The sequence below is a fragment of the Narcine bancroftii genome, chromosome 1 (genome assembly GCF_036971445.1).
Source record: "Narcine bancroftii isolate sNarBan1 chromosome 1, sNarBan1.hap1, whole genome shotgun sequence".
In the NCBI taxonomy this organism is placed as follows: domain Eukaryota; kingdom Metazoa; phylum Chordata; class Chondrichthyes; order Torpediniformes; family Narcinidae; genus Narcine; species Narcine bancroftii.
In genome coordinates this window covers 163,682,380-163,700,113 of record NC_091469.1, presented here as the reverse complement: position 1 = coordinate 163,700,113, position 17,734 = coordinate 163,682,380, and the positions used below count along the sequence as shown (strand labels likewise).

Genomic DNA, 17,734 nt, shown 5'->3' with positions numbered 1-17,734 from the left:
TCGAGTTCTGGAAAATAATTCTTAAAGCATTTGCTATCTGAATGGCCACTTCCTTGAGTACCCTAGGATGTAGATTATCAGGTCCTTGGGATTTATCTGCCTTCAATCCCATCAATTTCCCCAAGACCATGTCCTTAGAGATACTGATTTCTTTCAGTTCCTCCCTTGCATTAGTCTCTATGTTTCCCAACATCCTTGGGAGGTTATTTGTATCCTCTCTTGTAAAACAGAACTAAAGTAAGAATTTAATTGGTCTGCCATTTCCTTATTCCCCATTATATATTCCCCTGATTCCGACTGCAAAGGACCTACTCTGGATTTCACCAATCTTTTCCTCTTGACATATTTATAAAAGCTTTTCCAGTTGGTTTTTATATTTGCCCTAAGCTTACTTTCATAATTTATTTTTGCTCTCTTGATTAATCCCCAGCACCAGGAGAGATGTCACAGGTAAATTTTTTTTACACAGAGAGTGGAGGGGGCCTGGAATGCATGGCCAGGGGTGGTGGTGGAGGCTGGAACAATAGAGACATTCAGAAGATTCTTCAGCTGGCACATGGATGCAATAAAAATTGAGGGTTATGGGTGTGAGGGAGTGAAGGGGTAGATTGTGGTGGAGTAGGTTACCATGTGTTGGCACAACATCGTGGGCTGAAGGACCTATAGCGTGCTGCTTTATGTTCTCTCCTGTTACCTCCTCATAAAATGTAATTGTTCATCAGGCACAACCTCCCCTTCACAAATCCTGATTAATCTCTATCTTGGAATGGTTTCCAATAGCTGCCGGAGTTAATCTAATGGGCCTGAAATTGCTTTATCTCTTCAAAATGTTACCTTAAATTTGATTTACAACAAGGAGGAAGCTTACTCCAGTCACTGAGACCCCGTGCCGCCCAATTACCCTATACAACCCTGTATGCTTTTGAACGGTGGGAGGAAATCCCACTGGGTCACGGGGAGAACGTATAGTCTCCTTACAGACAGCGTGGGATTCAAACCTGGGTTGGTGGGGCTGCGATAGTGCCGTGTGACTGCTTGCTAAATCTTCCTCTTCAAATGGATGGTATGAGCAGCCCACCTCTTGTACCCCTTTATCTTCCCTCACTGCTCCTACCCTCCCTGTCACCCCCTCCTTTGTCTTTCTTTTATTTTTTTTCTCCCTCCAACTCGTGTCTGGTTTCCATGTTCAGCCCACTGTGTTTCCCTATCCCTCTGCATCCCTTCTCCGTTGCCTGTCTCTCCATTTCCCTTAAATTATGCAGGGCATTAAAAATTCAGAGCCGGACCATTTTGCAGACTCCCATTCAGTCTGTCATCTGAGAGAATAGAGCAGAACGTGAGGTTCAGATTGAGACGCTCCTTGAAGAGACCCTGTGCAAAGCTTCTCTCTGGAGAGCTGGTTCTTCGGTGTTTGGGCCCACCTCTTTCTTTGTGCTCAGCTAATACAAAGAGGGCACATTGCATTGTGACAGCAGGTGAGTGTAAGGCCGGTATTGTGTGTGATGAGAAGCAGTAGGGCAGCCCTCTTCATTTTTCCAGACGTTTATTCAAACATCAACACTACAAATCACAAACTACACATAGAACAACATCCAAACATACTAGGTAACTTGAAATGTAGCCACACAGCCATTTATTCCACAATCCAATTCATTAACATACAGCATAAAAAGAATTGACCACTTTTTACAAAGGAAATGGTGACACAGTTAGTGTATTAGTTAGTGCATCACTGTTACTGCACCAACGTTTGGGACCAGGGTTCGAATCCCGCACTGTCTCCCTGTGTCTGCATGGGTTTCAAAACGTACTGGGGTTGTTGATTAATTGGGTATAATTGTGCCGCATGGGCTCATGGGTCGAAAAAGCCTGTTACCATGCTGTATGTCTAAATATTTTTGTAAAATTACCTTGATGGACCACAGCCACAAATCCATTTATTCCACAATCCAAACCATTAACAAAAAACATAAAAAGAAGTGACCTCAACACAGACCCCTGCGGAATGCCACTGGTAACTGGTACCCAACCAGAATAGGATCCCTTTATCCCCACTCTGTTACCTGCCGACCAGCCAATGCTCTACCTGCGCTAGTATCTTTTCTGTAATTTGAGGGCTCTCATTTTGCGAAACAGTCTCTTGTTTGGCACCTTGTCAAAGGCCTTCTGAAAATCCAAGTACACAACATCCATGGCATCTCCTCCCTGACCCAGCCGGCTTGTCACTTCCTCAAAGAATCCTGATAGGTTTGTCAGGCAAGCTTTTCCCTTGAGGAACCCATGCGATGTTATGACCTATCTTGTCAAGTATCCCAAGTACTATTTGCATTGTTGAAGATTTGCAAGAAGCCGTACATCAATAACCGCTTTATTGTTACAAACTGTTTACATTTTCAAATATTGTTTTGTGAGGTTTAAATCGGGTTCAGTGGGTTAGCCTGTTAGACACAGGCTAACAAACAAGGGAAGATCTTTATTTTACACATGGGGAAATCATAACAAGAAGAGACCAAATAACTCTTGATAGTAAAACAATATAGGAATTCAAATCAGGTACAGCAATCTCCGATACCGCCTACACTTTCTCTCTATTACACTAGCACACTCTTACAAGACAGGAACTTCAACACACATTCCCGATGCCCTGTTCCAATAGGGTGCAGCTCAATGCTAAGCATTCCTACTCAGTACTATGATCCCATTCTCAGTGGAGTGCACACCTTACCAATGATTCCTTCAGCAACGTCCACAGTCCGCAACCTGGTGTAGAGCAGCGTTCGTAGTCAGGACCAAGGAGCAAAGAGACCGGTCAGCTGCACGTGGTGGGCTTTTTAAAGTGCAGTAAGCTGGAGGATCCGGCCCAGGTAATCAGTAAGTGATTAAAGGGGTAAACGGTCAGTGTCCACTAATGGGTGGACAGAGTTCAACCTTGATTGACAGGTGATACAACTTCTGACTAGGTTCCAGACAGGGAGGCCACATGATCCTCTGCTATCCATATCCCCACCAGGTTCCAGACAGGTCATGTGACCCTCCATATTCCATATCCCCACCAGGTTCCAGACAGAGAGGCCATATGACCCTCCATATTCCACATCCCCACCTGGTTCCAGACAGAGGCTACATGACCCTCTGCAATCCACACTGCAACACACTATTTATATTTCAAATAAAAATCCTATTGTTACTATCTATGGCGCACACGATCCCCTGGGGAGTCCACTATTCCCAGAACTCGGCCACCATCCCCTTGGACACCGCGTGCATCCACTCCAACACTGAAGGAAGGGCAGGGAGTTGGCTTGTCCCACACCCATGACTGCCCTCCGCCTCGACCTGTGAATGGCCGGCCTGGCCTAGGCCGTGACAGCACCCCTGAAGCACCAGACCTCCCAAGCCTTGCTTCCACCTCTTCCTTTGAACCTTTGAAGCCCAGGTGCTCTGATTATTGACAGCAGTGGCCACTTCTTCACCACCCCGGGGATGGGAGTGCATTTACCAGAAGTCTGAAATGATCATGGAAGGGCAGATGCTGTGAGGTTCCATCATGAACATAGAACATTCCAACAGAGTGCAGGTCCGGCATTAATAGGGCGGACGGCCAGCGCCTGTTTCCCAGGGCAGGAATAGCAAACACCAATGGACGTGTACAAAGTGAAGGGAGAGAAGTTTAGGGGAGACATCAGGGGTAAGTTTTTTTAAAAAACAGAGTGTGGGGGCCTGGAATTCCTTGCCAGGGATGGTGGTGGAGGCTGGAACATTAGGGGCATTTAAGAGACCCTTAGGCCATGGATGGAAGAAAAATATGGAGTAGGAAGGGCTTGTTTTTTTTGGTAGGGCCGAAAGGTCTGTATTGTGCTGTAATGTTCTATCTATGCATGTTTCTTCACTCTAATCATCTGTACTCTCTGACAGTGGAACCTCCACCAGTTGATGACCCCCAGGTTCAGGTGCTCCCCCCAGATGTCCTCGTGAACCTCCGGTTCCCTACAGAAGTGTATCAGGAGTCGCTGTCCACACCAGCAAACCCTGAAGCCCCCGACCAGGTACGTGGAAGGTTGGATAGGGGTCTCAACACGTTTAGTTGTGGTGGAATATTCACCGGCAAGAGAATTGTGGAACTAGAATCGGGGCAGTGTTAAAGAGAGGGGAGGGGTGAGACAGTGGGCAAAAGTGGGGGGCTGATGGGTGGTGAGGGATGATGGGCAGATAGAGTCATGTGGGGGTGGTGAGTTGGGGATGGAGCTAGATGTGATGGGTGGAAGCAGACATGGTCATAGGGTCACGCATCACGGAACAGGCCCTCCAGCCCGACCTGTCCATGCTGACTTAGGAGGCATTCTGGGATTGTCCCATGTTCCTACATTTGTTCAGGTGGTCAGGGGCGAGGAGGGGTGGGTTTGGGAGGTGGGCAGGAGGGTGATCAGTGAATCAGACATGGTGAATAATAGGACAAGGGGGAGGGGAGGGTGAAAGTGGAGATAGCAGCTGGGGTGGGGGTGATGGGTAGAAACGGCAGCTGCCAGGGCTGGGATGTGACAGGGAACAGGAACTGTATGGGGAGGAGATGGCCAGCAGGAAATATCCAGTGGGAGAAAGGTGAGGTCAGGAGGGGGGTGCAGGGTGGGGAATGTGGACAGAAGGTGGATGGGACATGGGTGGGGATGGGGAATGTGGGCAGTGGGGTGGGGAATGTGAGGGTGAAGGTTGAAGTGGGGAACGTGGGTGGGTGGTGGTTGGGGAAATTGGGTGGGTGGGGAACGTGGGTGGGTGGGGATAGGGGTGGGGAATATGGGTGTGGGATTTGGGGAATGTGGGTGGATAGGGAATGGGGTGCGGAATATGGGAATGGGGCTGGGGAACGGGCAGGTGGGGAACATGGGGGTGGGGTGAAAAACGTAAGTGTAAGATTTGGGGTAAGTGTGCGGTGGGGAATGTAGCCATGCGAATAGGGGCTGGGGAACATGGGTGGGTGGGGAACATGGGTGGGTGAAGAACACGGGGGTTGGAGGATTGTGGCGGTGAGGTTGGGAATGTGCGGGAAGCGGGGGAATCGGGTGGGAAATAGGGTTTGAGAGGAGATTGGGCAGGCAGAGTTTGGGATTGGTAAGATGGGCACATGGGGTGAGACCATTGTGACTGGGACAGGATGAACAGTGACTGGGAGGTAGTAGAGTATGTTCAGGGATGTGACAGGTGAACTCTGTCCTGCCCCAATAATGTCCTTGTGTTCATAGGAGTTGTCTGGCCATGAGTTCCTCAACGTGGTCGACATCGATGCCAGTGACGTACTGAATGACCTTCCGGCCACCACAGCTGTGATGGACAAGATGCCCACACTGAAAGATGAAGCCATGTCCATTCCTGCTCTCCATCTGATGTCTGCCTCCCTAACCAACATTGTGCCTCCAGACACCAGCCCACCACACGGTGAGTCCAGGATGTGTGTAACCACCAGTGATTGTGGAGAAGGCAAATAGATTGGGTAAACCTGGTTGGGACTGAATCTCGAGAGAGAGAATATGTAGAAAGCCTACAAGATGGCTTCTTAGATCAAATTATGGCTGATCTGACCAGAAAATGGAAATTCTATTTTCTGTCCATGGCCTCATGTACTATCCCACCAAGACCACTGTAAATTGGAGGAGGAACAACACCTGATTTTCCGTCTGGACACTTTCTAGCCAGATGGCATTAATATCAACTTCTCCAGCTTCTGCTAACCTGCTCTCCCTTTTTCGCCCCCACCTTCCCCCTGCCTTCTTTCCCTCAACTCTCCACCCCTTCCCTCTCGATTCACCCAGTCATCCCACCTCCCTTTATCCACCTATTACCTCCAGCCTTTTTTCAAATTAAATTTAAATTATACATACAGCCCTGTAACATGCTAATTCAGCCCTATGAGTCCGGGCTTCCCAATTTACAACTCATTAACCTACACCCCGGTACGCTTTTGAATCTTGGGAGGAAACCAAAGTCCCCAGGGAAACCCATGCAGTTGCAGGGAGAACGTACAAACTCCTTACAGACAGCGTGGGATTCAAATCCAGGTCCGGTCCTGATTGGTGGTTCTGTAAAGGCACTAATTGCTGTGCCAACCATGCTGTCTATGTGACCAAGCTCCTCCCCTCGATGTCTCCACCCCCCTTACCTTTTTATTCGGATGCCTGTTGACATTTTTCCATACCTTGATGAAGGGCTCAAGCCCAAAACGTCAGTTCTGTATCTTTAACTTTGCTACATAAAGGACACTGTTTGACCTGCTAAGTTTCTCCAGCATCTTGTGTTCTTACTTCAACCATGATGTCTGCAGATTTACAAATGATAAGTCTGGATTTGGTATTGTGTCATGAACCAGAGTTGAGAAGGAAGGTAAAGGTAAGGGAATCCTTTGGAGGCAGTAATCATAAAATGAAAGAATTCACCCTGCAGTTTGAGAGGGAGAAACTAAACTCGATGTGCCAGTACACCAGTGGAATAAAGGGGATGAGAGAGGTATGAGGGAGGAACTGGCAGAAGTGAATTGGAAAGTCACACTCGGAGGGAGGGAGAGAGGGTGCAGAGAAGATTTACTAAAATGTTGCCTGGATTGCAGTATCTAGAATAAGGAGAAAGATTGAATGGACTGGGTCTTTATTCATTGGAGCGTAGAAGGTTGAGGGGGGGATTTGATAGAAGTATTTAAAATTATAAGGGGATAGACAGAGTACATGTGAATAGGCTCTTCCCCTTGAGGGTAGGAGAGATTGGAATAAGGGGTCATAAGTTAAGGTTTGGGGGTAAAACTTTGGAAGTAACATAAGAGGAAGTTTCTTCACTCAGAGAGTGGTGGTTGAGTGAAATGACCTTCCGGAAGAGGTGGTTGCAGCTGGGTCAATTTTGTAATTTAAGAGAAGGTTGGATGAGTGCATGGATGTGAGGGGATTGGAGGGTTATGGACAGGGAAATTCCAAATAAGAAGAAATATTTTAATATAAAAATGACAATTGTGGCTGACAAGAGAAAGTAAAGGCAAAAGGCAGGGCAGACAGGAAGCAAAAATTAGTGGGAAGGTTACAGAAGGCAACTAAGAAAGTCACTAGGAAGGAAAAGATGAACTTTGAATGGAAGCAAGCAAATAATATCAAAATGCATACTAAAAGCTTTTTAAAGTATATTAAGAGTAAAAAAAAGAGGCAAGAGTGGAGAAAGAATCAATAGAAAATGACACTGCAGAAATAATAATGGGAGACAGGGATATGGCAGAGGAACTGAATGAGTATTTGGCCTCAGTCTTCACTGTGGAAGAGACTAGCCGTGGACCGGATGTTGAAGGGTATCAGGCCAGAGTGCAGTCACGATCACCAGAGAGAAAGTACTTGGGAAGCTGAAAGGTCTAAGTGTAAATAAGTTTCCTGGATCAAATGGATGGCAACCTTGAGTTCCAAAAGAAGTAACTCTGGAGATTCTGGAGACTGTGGTGGCCTGCAATGGGCCAGCACATCGTGTGGGAGCAGACATGGAGAGAGATCGCTAAAGTGACTCCCAGGACAGCGAAGCGGCGGGGGTAGAAGCTGGGGCAGCATCAGACCAACACCCCTAAAATGGCATTGGTCAAACTGCCCAGCTAACTCAACAGAAACGTACTAGTATGGATAAAGTGTTGGCTGATTGGCAGGAAGAAAGGGATCCTATTCTGATTGGCTGCCAGTGGTGTTCTGCCAGGGTCGTGCTGAGGTCACATCTTTTTGCATTGTATGTTAATAGTTTGAATTGCAGAATAAATGACTTTGCGCTAGGTTTGCGGGATGATACAAAGGTGGAGGAGCAGGTAGTGAGGAGGAAGTTGAGAGGCTGCAGAGAGGCTTAAATAGATTTGGAAAATGGGCAAAGGAGTGTCAGATGAAATCCAATGTTGGAAACTTTGGTAGAAAGAATAAAAGAGCAGATTATTATTTGCATGGAGATAAACTTCAAAATACAGAGCTGCACAGTGTGGTGCACTGTTAGCCAGAATCAGACACCCACAAGGTAAAGACTGTACAATAGGCTTTAATCCACAAAGGCTTCCACAGAGCCAGGCTGGCTGTAGCTGCAATAACTCTGAGTGAGATTTCGGGAGGCTGGCGCAGGCTTATATCCCGGAGTGTGGGGCTTGATCCATTCAGGCCGACTGATTGACAACCTCCTCTTAAATGACAGAATTGACCCTGCCAAAAGATTTACCATTAGGTTGAGTCAGTGGAGAAAGAGAAGGCAATGTTGGCATTGTATCTCGAGGGATAGGTTACAAGATCAGAGATGTGATGTTGAGGCTTTATAAGGCACTGGTGAGACCTCACTTGGACCATGCACTTTCTGACATTATATTTTATTTGGCACTTCTCTGCTCATTCTCCTAATCTGTCTCAGTCCTTCTGCAGCCTCCTGTTTCCTCAATACTACCTGTTCCTCCACCTACCTTCAAGCCTGGCCATAAAGCCATTCATTCCATAATCTAAATCATTAATATACAACATAAAAAGAACCAGCCCCCTGTGGACACCACCAACAACTGGCAGCCAACAAGAATATGATCCCTGTATCCCCACTCTCTGTTTCTGCCAATCAGCAATGCTCTGCCCACACTAGTATGTTTTCTGTTATACCAGGGGCCCTTATCATGTTAAATAGTCTCATGTGCGGCACCTTGTCAAATGCCTTCTAAGGATCCAAATACACCACACCCCCTACATCTCCGTCACCCAGCCGGCTCGTCACTTCCCCAAAGAATTCCAGTAGGTTTGTCAGCTAGGATTTTCCCTGAAGGACATCATGCTGCCTTTGGCTTATCCTGTCATGTGTCTCCAAGTTCTCTGTAACCTCATCCTTGACAATCGACTCCAACGTCTCCCCCACCACTGATGTCAGGCAAACCAGTCTATAATTTCCAGCATCATTTTCTCATGGGCCTATGCCTACTCTCACCTCTCTTTTAGACTTTATACACTTGAAGAAGCTTTTTGTATTCTCTTTGATATTATTTGCTAGCCTGCTTTCATACTTTCCCACCATATGAGTTTTTTAGATACCTTCTGTAAGTTTTTAAAAACTTCCCAATCCTCTATCTTCCTCCTAATGTTTGCTCCCTGATGTGCCTCCTCTTGCTCTTGCATTGGCTTTGACTTAGATTTCAAATTTATTGTCAGGTCAGACATGACATCACATAAAACCCTGAGATTCCTTTTTTCCTGCAGTCATGGCAGAATTACCACTAATTGGTAGTGCACTGTACCACAGTGTAAAATGGAAACAACTGACTGTGCAATACAGAGAGAACAAAAAGAAAATCAATAAGAGCCCGTAAATGGGTCCCTGATAGAGTTTGTTGTTGAGGAGGGGAAGCCACTGTTCCTGAACCTGGGAGTGCAAGTCTTGTGGCACCGACACCTCTTTCCTGATGGCAGCAGCGAGAACAGAGCGTGTGCTGGGTGGGGTGGATCCTTGATGATTGCTGCTGCTCTCCGATGTCAGCGATCCCTGTAGATGTGCTCAATAGAGAAGGTTTTGCCCGTGATATCCTGGGCTGTGTCCACTATCTTTTGGAGACCTTTATGCTCAGGGGAATTGTTGTCGCCATACCAAACCGCGATGCAGTAGGTCAGCACACTTTCCATCACACATCTGTAGAAATTTGCCAGGGTTTCTGGTGTTGTATCAAACTTCCGCAAATTCCTGAGGAAGTAGAGGCGCTGATGTGCTTTCTTCACGATGCCATTGGTGTGTTGTGTCCAGGAAAGATCCTCTGAATTAGTGACCCCCAAGAACTTAAATTTGCTCACTCCCTCCACCTTTGATCTCCAATGATCACTGGATCGTAAACCTCTGGCTTTCCTTTCCTGAAGTCAACATTCAGCTCCTTGGCTTTGGTGACATTGAGTGTGAGATTGTTGTTGGGTTAGGGTATTCAATCTCCTCCTGTATACTGACTCATCCCCTTCCTTTATACAACCCAATACTGTCGTGGTATCGTTAGCCTTGTCAGCCACAGTTGTGACATTTTTCCATTTGAATATTTCCTCCATTTTTGGTCTGTATTTATCCTGCATCTTCCCCACTTCTTGCAGAAACATCATCCATTGCTGGTCTACTAGTGACCCCTTTCCAATCTGCTTTGACCAGTTCCTCTCCCATGCCCTTTACTGGAATACAAACACATCTGTCTTTAGTTTCTCCTTGTTAAATTTCAAATTGAACACGATCCTATTGTGATCACTGCCCCTCATGTTTCCTTTACTCTAAGCTCTTTAATCACCTCGGGTGCCTTGCACAACACCCACCTGATCTGTGCCTCTTGTAATCTATAGAACTCAGTCATCTTTCAATTTTCTTCTTTGCTCCAAAGAGAAAAGCCCCAGCTCTGCTAACCCTGCTAACATCCTGGTAAATCTTCTCTGCACCCTCTCCATATCTTCCACATCATGTAATCTTTCCTCCTCGCCCCAGCCCCATCCCTGGTACAGTATAGCTGGGCCACTCATCTCCAGGATCCTGGTGATGGGTCTGTGAGGAGCCAACACAATAAGTAATATTCAAAGGAGGATGCTCATGAGAAACATTTTCCCCATATCTGTCTGGCCACTGTTGCCAGAACTTCCAACAGATCTCCCCTGATTTTAGAAACTCCAGTGAGCAGACAGACCAACCACCCTGTCCCCCATGGGACAGTGGTGTCACCCCACCAGTCAGTCACAACCTGCACCATCCTCAAGCCCTGTATAATACAGCTAGATATCCTGTGCTCAACTCCCCTCATAATAAACCCCCATTTACCACTATCTTAGTCTCAACAAAGGGTCCAACCCTAGACCATTGAATCTCGCTGGCCCCTACTGATTTGCCTGTTTAACTGTCCACTTTGCTTGCATGTTCGCTGTCAGTGGCCTCATAGAACGTAGAACAATACAGCACAGTACAGCCTTTCAGCCCTCGATGTTGCGCCGAACCATATGTCCCTTCCTTAAAAAAAGTATTAAACCCTCCCTACCCCATAACCCTTTATTTTTCTTTCATCCATGTCTTTGTCTAAGAGTCTCTTAAATGTCCCTAATGTTTTAACTTCCACCACCATCCCTGGCCCCCACAATTCTCTGTGTTTAAAAAAAACCACTTACCCCTGATGTCTCCCCTAAACCTTTCTCCCTTCACTTTGTACACATGCCCTCTGGTGTTTGCTGATCCTGCCCTGGAAACAGGTGCTGGCTGTCCACCCTATCAATGCCTCTCAGAATCCTGTCGACCTCTATCAAGTCACCTCTCATCCTTCTACAGTCTAAAGTGAAAAGTCCCAGCTCTGCTCACCACACCTTATAAGACTTGTTTCCCAATCCAGGCAACATCCAAGTAAATCTCCTCTGCACCCTCTCCATTAGCTTCCACATCCTTCCTATAATGAGGTGACCGGAACTGAACACAATACTCTAAGTGTGGTCTTACCAAAGATTTGTAGCATTAAGCAAATATTTTGTGTCAGTCTTCACGGTGGAAGACACGTCCAGCATGCCCAAGTGCGGAGTTAAGGATGCGAATGTTAGGGAGGGCCTTGATAAAATAGTTGTTACAAAGGAAGTAGTGATGGAGAAACTAATGGGACTAAAGCCAGATAAATCACCTGGTCCTGATGATATGCATCCATGGGTTCTGAAGGAAATGGCAGAAGTTATAGTTGATGCATTGGTGGTCATAGACCAAAATTCCTTGGATTCTGGGCAGGTCCCGGCAGACTGGAAGACAGCAAATGTCACGCCACTTTTTAAGAAGGGATGTAGGCAGAAGACTGGAAATTATCGGCCAATTAGCTTGACGTCTGTAGTTGGAAAACTGCTTGAAGCCATCATTAAAGATGAAATAGTGAAACTTTTGGAACGTAACGGTTCAATCAGGCAGACGCAGCATGGTTTTAGAAAGGGAAGATCTTGTTTGACAAACTTGTTAGGATTCTTTGAGGATTGTCTATTTGGATTTCCAGAAAGTGTTTGATAAGGTGCCGCACAAGAGACTTCTCAGTAAGTTACAGGAAAGTGGAGTCCAGGAAAGTCTATTAGCCTGGATTGAAAATTGGTTGTCTGACAGGAGGCAGAGAGTCAGGATAAGTGGGAGTTTTTCAGGTTGGCAGAGAGTGGTAAGTGGGGTGCCGCAGGGGTCAGTGTTAGGCCCACAACTGTTCATCATTTACATTGAAGACTTGGAGGAGGGGACAAAATGTGGTGTCGCCAAGTTTGCGGATGACACCAAATTGAGTGGAAGAGCAAATTGTAATGAGGATGTGGAGAGTCTGCAGAGGGATCTAGTTAAGCTGGATGAGGGGGCCAAGGTCTGGCAGATGGAGTACAATGTTAGTCAGTGTGAGGTGATCCACTTTGGCAAGAAAAATAAAAGAGCTGAATATTATTTAAAGGGTGAAAAACTACAGCATGCTGTTGTGCAGAGGGACTTGGGAGGGCTTGTGCATGAATCGCAAAAAGTTAGGTTGCAGGTACAGCAGGTTATTAAGAAGGCAAATGGAATGTTGCCATTCATCGCTCGAGGAATTGAATTCAGAAGTAGGGAGGTCATGTTGCAACTGTATAAGGTACTGGTGAGACTGCACCTGGAGTACTGAGTCCAGTTCTGGTCTCCATATTTGAGGAAGGATATACTGGCTTTGGAGACGGTCCAGAGGAGGTTTACTAGGTTGATCCCTGGGCTTGACTTATGATGAAAGATTAAATCGTCTAGGATTGTATTCGCTCGAGTTCAGAAGAATGAGAGGAGATCTTATAGAAACATATAGGATTATGAAGGGTATGGATAGGATAGATGTAGGAAGGTTTTTTGAGCTGGCCGGGGAAACTAAAACGAGAGGACACAGTCTCAAGATTCGGGGGAGTAGATTTAGGACAGAGATGAGGAAAAATAGTTTTTCCCAGAGAGTAGTGAATGTTTGGAATTCTCTAACCAGGGAAGTGGTTGAGGCTGCTTCATTAAACATATTTAAAATTCGGTTAGATAAATTTTTACATGATAGAGGAATTAGGGGATATGGGGAGAAGGCAGGTAAGTGGAGTTAGGTCATAAATTAGATCAGCCATGATCGTATTGAATGGCGGAGCAGGCTCGATGGGCCATTTTTGGCCTACTCCTGTTCCTACTTCCTATGTTCCTATGTAACATGACCTCTCTAATCCAGAATTCAAGCCCCGTATTAATGAAGCCCAGTATCCCATAGGCCTTCTTAACTATCCTATCTACCTGTGCGATAACCTTGAGGGATCACAAGATCACAAGAAAAAGGAGCAGAAGCAGGCCATTTGGTCCATCCAAATGGAGTCTGCTCCGTGAAACCTCCCTGAGCTAAACTGTTCTCACATCTAGTTCCAAGTTCCAGCCTTGTCCCCATATCCTTGATACCCTGACTAATTAGATTCCCATCAATCTCCCCTTTAAATTCTCCCAATGATCCACAGCTACATGTGGCAACGAATTCCACAAATCCACCACCCTCTGGCGGAAGAAATTTCTCCTCATCTCTGTTGTAAATTGGTACTTTTTAATTCTAAGATTGTGCCCTCTTGTCCTGGAATCATCCAACAGGGGAAACGTCTTACTTACATCCACTCTGTCCAATTCATTCATTATTTGAAATGTTTCTGTGAGATCCCCTCTCATTCTTCTATATTCTCATGAATAGAGTCCAAGAGCCGCTAAGTGTCCCTTATATGTTAGCCTCTCATTCCCGGAATCATTCTGGTAAACCTCTGTACCCTCTCCAACCTTGCTATATCCTTTCGAAGATATGGGGCTCAAAACAGCACACAGTTACTCTAAATGAGGTCTCACCAGTGCCACATAGAGTCTCATCAACACCTCTTTATTCTTATACACATCCCCTTTGAAATGAATGCCAACATAGCATTTGCCTTCTTTTATGCCGATCCAGCCCGGCCGACAACTTTCAGCTTATCCTGCACGAGGACCCCCAAGTCCCTTTGTACTTCTGAGGTTTGAATTTTCTCCCCATCCAAATAATAATCTGACTGTTTATTTCCTCGACCAAAATGCACAACTTGTATCACATCTGCCATTTCTTCACCCATTCTCCTAAGCTGTTCAAGTCTCTGCAAGCTTTCGATTTCTTCTACACTTCGTTCTCTACCACCCATCTTGGTGTCATCTGCAAACTTTGCCACAAAACCATTTAATCCACAGTCTAAATCATAAATATACATTGTAAAAAGAAGCGGCCCAACACCGACCCTTGTGGACACCACTAGTAACAAGCAACCAACCAGAACAGGATCTCTTGATTCCCATCCTTTGCTTCTTTCCTATCAGCCAATGCTCCACCCAATCTATTATTTTTCCGGTAATTCCATGTGCTCTCATGTTATTAAGCAGCTCTTATGCGGCACCTTATCCAAGGCCTTTTGAAAATCCAAATACAAAGCATCTACAGCCTCTCCCTTGTCCATCCTACTTGAGATTTCCTCAAATTCCATTGAGTTGTATGGATGTAAGGATTTGAATCCCCCTGTTCCTCCACACTCTTAAGTTACCGACCATTAACCCTGTACTTAGCCTCTGGTTTGTGCTTCCAAAATGCATCACCTCACACTTATCCAGATTGTACTCCATCTGCTACTTATCCACCCAACTCTGCATCTTGTCTATAATCCTCTTGTAACCTGCAACAACCTTCAGCTCCATCCATAACTCCTCCAACCTTCATAACATCCACTCACACACTCACCCATACATAATATAATTTAAAATAAATATATGGATAAATATTTTAGGATGATTTACTCAGTTGCAGGATGCTGTTCATTAACCTCACAGACTGCGGGAAGAAGCTGTTCCCCAGCGTGACAGTCCTGTTTTGATGCTCCTTTATCTCCCTCCTGATGGTAGTGGGTCAAAGATCCTGTATGCTGAATGGAAAGGGCTCTCCATAATTCTTTAAGCCCTATTTTAACTGTGCCACTGGTGAATGTGATAAGTGGAGGAAAGGGAGACCCCCCCGTGATCTTCTTGGCCATATTGATGATCCACTGTATTGACTTTTGGTCCATTGCTTTGCAGATGCTGTACCACACAATGATTCAAACAATGCGCCTTTCCCTCTACCACTATGAACTCGGTCCTCACCCTCATATCCTCCATTACCCGCACATCTCCCCTGGCCTCCTCCTCCCCTACGCGAACAAGGACAGGATTCCTCTTCTCCTCACCTACCATCCCACCAGCCTCCGCATCCAACACATCTTCCTCCACCATTTCTGCCACCTACCGTGTAATTCTTACTTCTAGACACATCTTCTCCTCTCCGCCTTCCACAGGGACTGCTCCCTCCATATCATCTGTTACTGCAGGAGATGCTCCACAGGCCCACAGCTCCTCCCTTACCACCATTCGGGGCCTCAAACAGTCCTTCCAACTGAAGTAGCACTTCATGTGTGAATCTACAGGGGTCATCCACTGCATTCTGAACTCCCGCTGTGGCCTCCTCGACATCGGAGAGACTGAGGAAGACGAGGAGATGGCTTTCTTTTGAGCACCTCGGCTCCGTCTGCCGCATGGATCTCCCAGTGGCCGCCCATTTCGATTCCCCTCTCCATTCCCTTGCTGACATGTCTGACTATAGTCTCGTGCACTGCCAGACTGAGACCATCTGCAAATTAGAGGAACATCACCTCTTCTTCCATCTGTAGACCCTCCAACCAGATGGCATTAACAGAGACTTCTCCAGTTTCCGTTAGAAACCCTCCTCCATCCACACATCTTCCTCCTGTCTTCTCCAGCGTGTTCTCTCTTGCTGTCTCCATTCACAGGGCCAAAATCAGTTCTCACTTTTCATATCCAATTAACTCCTTTTGTGTGTTGGTCTGTACCCCTCCCCCTCCCATTCTTTTCCAGTCTTTAATTTTGACACCTGTTTTTTCACTCATACCTTGAGAAGGGCTCAGGCCCAAAACATAGGTAATATATGTTTACCTCCTGTGGACACTGCTAGACTGGCTGAGCTCCTCCAGCATTTCACTGGGCTTTTACTACAATCACAGACCCGGCAGACTTTCGTGTTTCATTCCATACCACACTATGCAGCCAGACAGGACACTCTCAATTGTGCTCCTGCTGTCAAGATGGAAGTCGATAGCCTTGCCCTCCTCAACCTTCTGAGGATGTTTCTTCAAGCAGCATTGGAGGGAAAAAATGGTATTTGATATTTTGGGTCGGAACCCTTCATCAAGATTCCAATATCTGCAGTATTGCAGTGTCTCTCGTATGTCTCTCTTAACACTCCGTTTTTCAGTTTTTACTATTCAGGTTATACTGTATTTTCCCCCTCACTTCACTTGTCCGCGTTACCCTGAAGATCTCTATGACCTCTTCACCATTTATGATCCCACTCAGTTTTAAGCTTTCAGCAAACTTACAAATATCGTCATGCACAAATGTTCTGGAGATACTCAGCAGGTCACGCCACACAACGCTGATACAGCGTCTGTAAAGATTTTGAACATTCTCTCCATGTATGGGTTTTCCCCGGGGGCTCCGGTTTTCTCCTACCATTCGAAACGTACCTGTGGTTGTAGGTTAATTGGGCAGGAGGGACTCGTGGGCCGAAAGGGCCTGTTACCATGCTATATGTATGTCTAAATCTGTAGGAAGTAATAGGCTAGAAGGACTTTCAACTGTGCTGTATTGATAATTTTTTTTTAATTAAATTAAAAATTTAAAAAGCAGTCACAAGTAGAACATGCAAACTCCTTATAGACAGTGCCAGATACAAACCCCGGTCCCAATTGCTGGCGCTGTAATAGTGTTGTGACAACTGCTATACTTGCTACCTTTTCCAGTGCTTCACTTGGAAGGACTGTTTGGGGCCCTGAATGGTGGAGAGGGAGGGGGGATGGGTGTGTGTGGCACTCCCTGTGATACGAAGGAAGCAATTAGTGGGAAGGGATGAGGGTGTCACGGAGGGAGCAGTCCCTGCAAAAAGTGGGAGGAGAGCGAAAGGGGAAGATGTGTCTGGTGATGGGATCCCGTTGAGGGTAACGGAAACTGCGAGACCCCTGGCTCTACTCCCACTGATACCTCACCTCACATGTCACTGCTTATCACTGTGAGAAAGTCCCCGCCCTCTGCGGCAGACACTCTTTCTGACCGTCCGGATACAGGTTCCAGGTTCCTTTTATTGTCACGTAATAATACATTAAAAATAGAATATACAAGATACACTTTAACTTCAGCCTGGGGCCAAGAATCTGGCGCTCAAACAATATTAGATTCAGATTTATTGTCAGAGAACATACAGTCGAAAAGAAAACCTCAAGAAATGTGCACAAAAGAGAGAAATGAACACAAAGAATGAAGGGCAGCCAAACAGAAAGAAATACGGTAAAGCCCCCGGTATATGGCACCCATGGGGATTGGTTGATGCCGGATCAGTGATATTTTTCCTGCGGGCCAGGTAGAAAAAAAACTGTGCTCAACATACACACATCAACAAATGAAGAACTGAAAACAGATAAAGAAATACAGAAAGAATTTTTAAAAAATCAATAAAATGCACAAGTCATAGTCCTTAAATGAGTCCCTGATTGGGTTTGTCGTTGAGGAGTCTGATGGGGGAGGGGGAGCAGCTGTTCCTGAACCTGGTGGGGCGAGTCTTGTGGCACCGACACCTCTTTCCTGATGGCAGCAGCGAGAACAGAGCGTGTGGTGGGTGGTGTGG

General features: G+C 46.1%; 1 protein-coding gene across 1 annotated transcript in view; it reads left to right on the top strand.

Annotated features, from left to right (window-relative positions):
• The window catches only part of cplane1 (ciliogenesis and planar polarity effector 1), a 248,313-nt gene that overhangs the window by 198,541 nt on the left and 32,038 nt on the right, over window positions 1-17,734 (top strand). Inside the window, exons 49-51 of the mRNA XM_069915448.1 lie at window positions 1,273-1,475; window positions 3,916-4,046; window positions 5,238-5,430. Of these exons, the coding sequence (XP_069771549.1) occupies window positions 1,273-1,475; window positions 3,916-4,046; window positions 5,238-5,430 (527 nt within the window). The remainder of the gene's footprint in view (window positions 1-1,272; window positions 1,476-3,915; window positions 4,047-5,237; window positions 5,431-17,734) is intronic.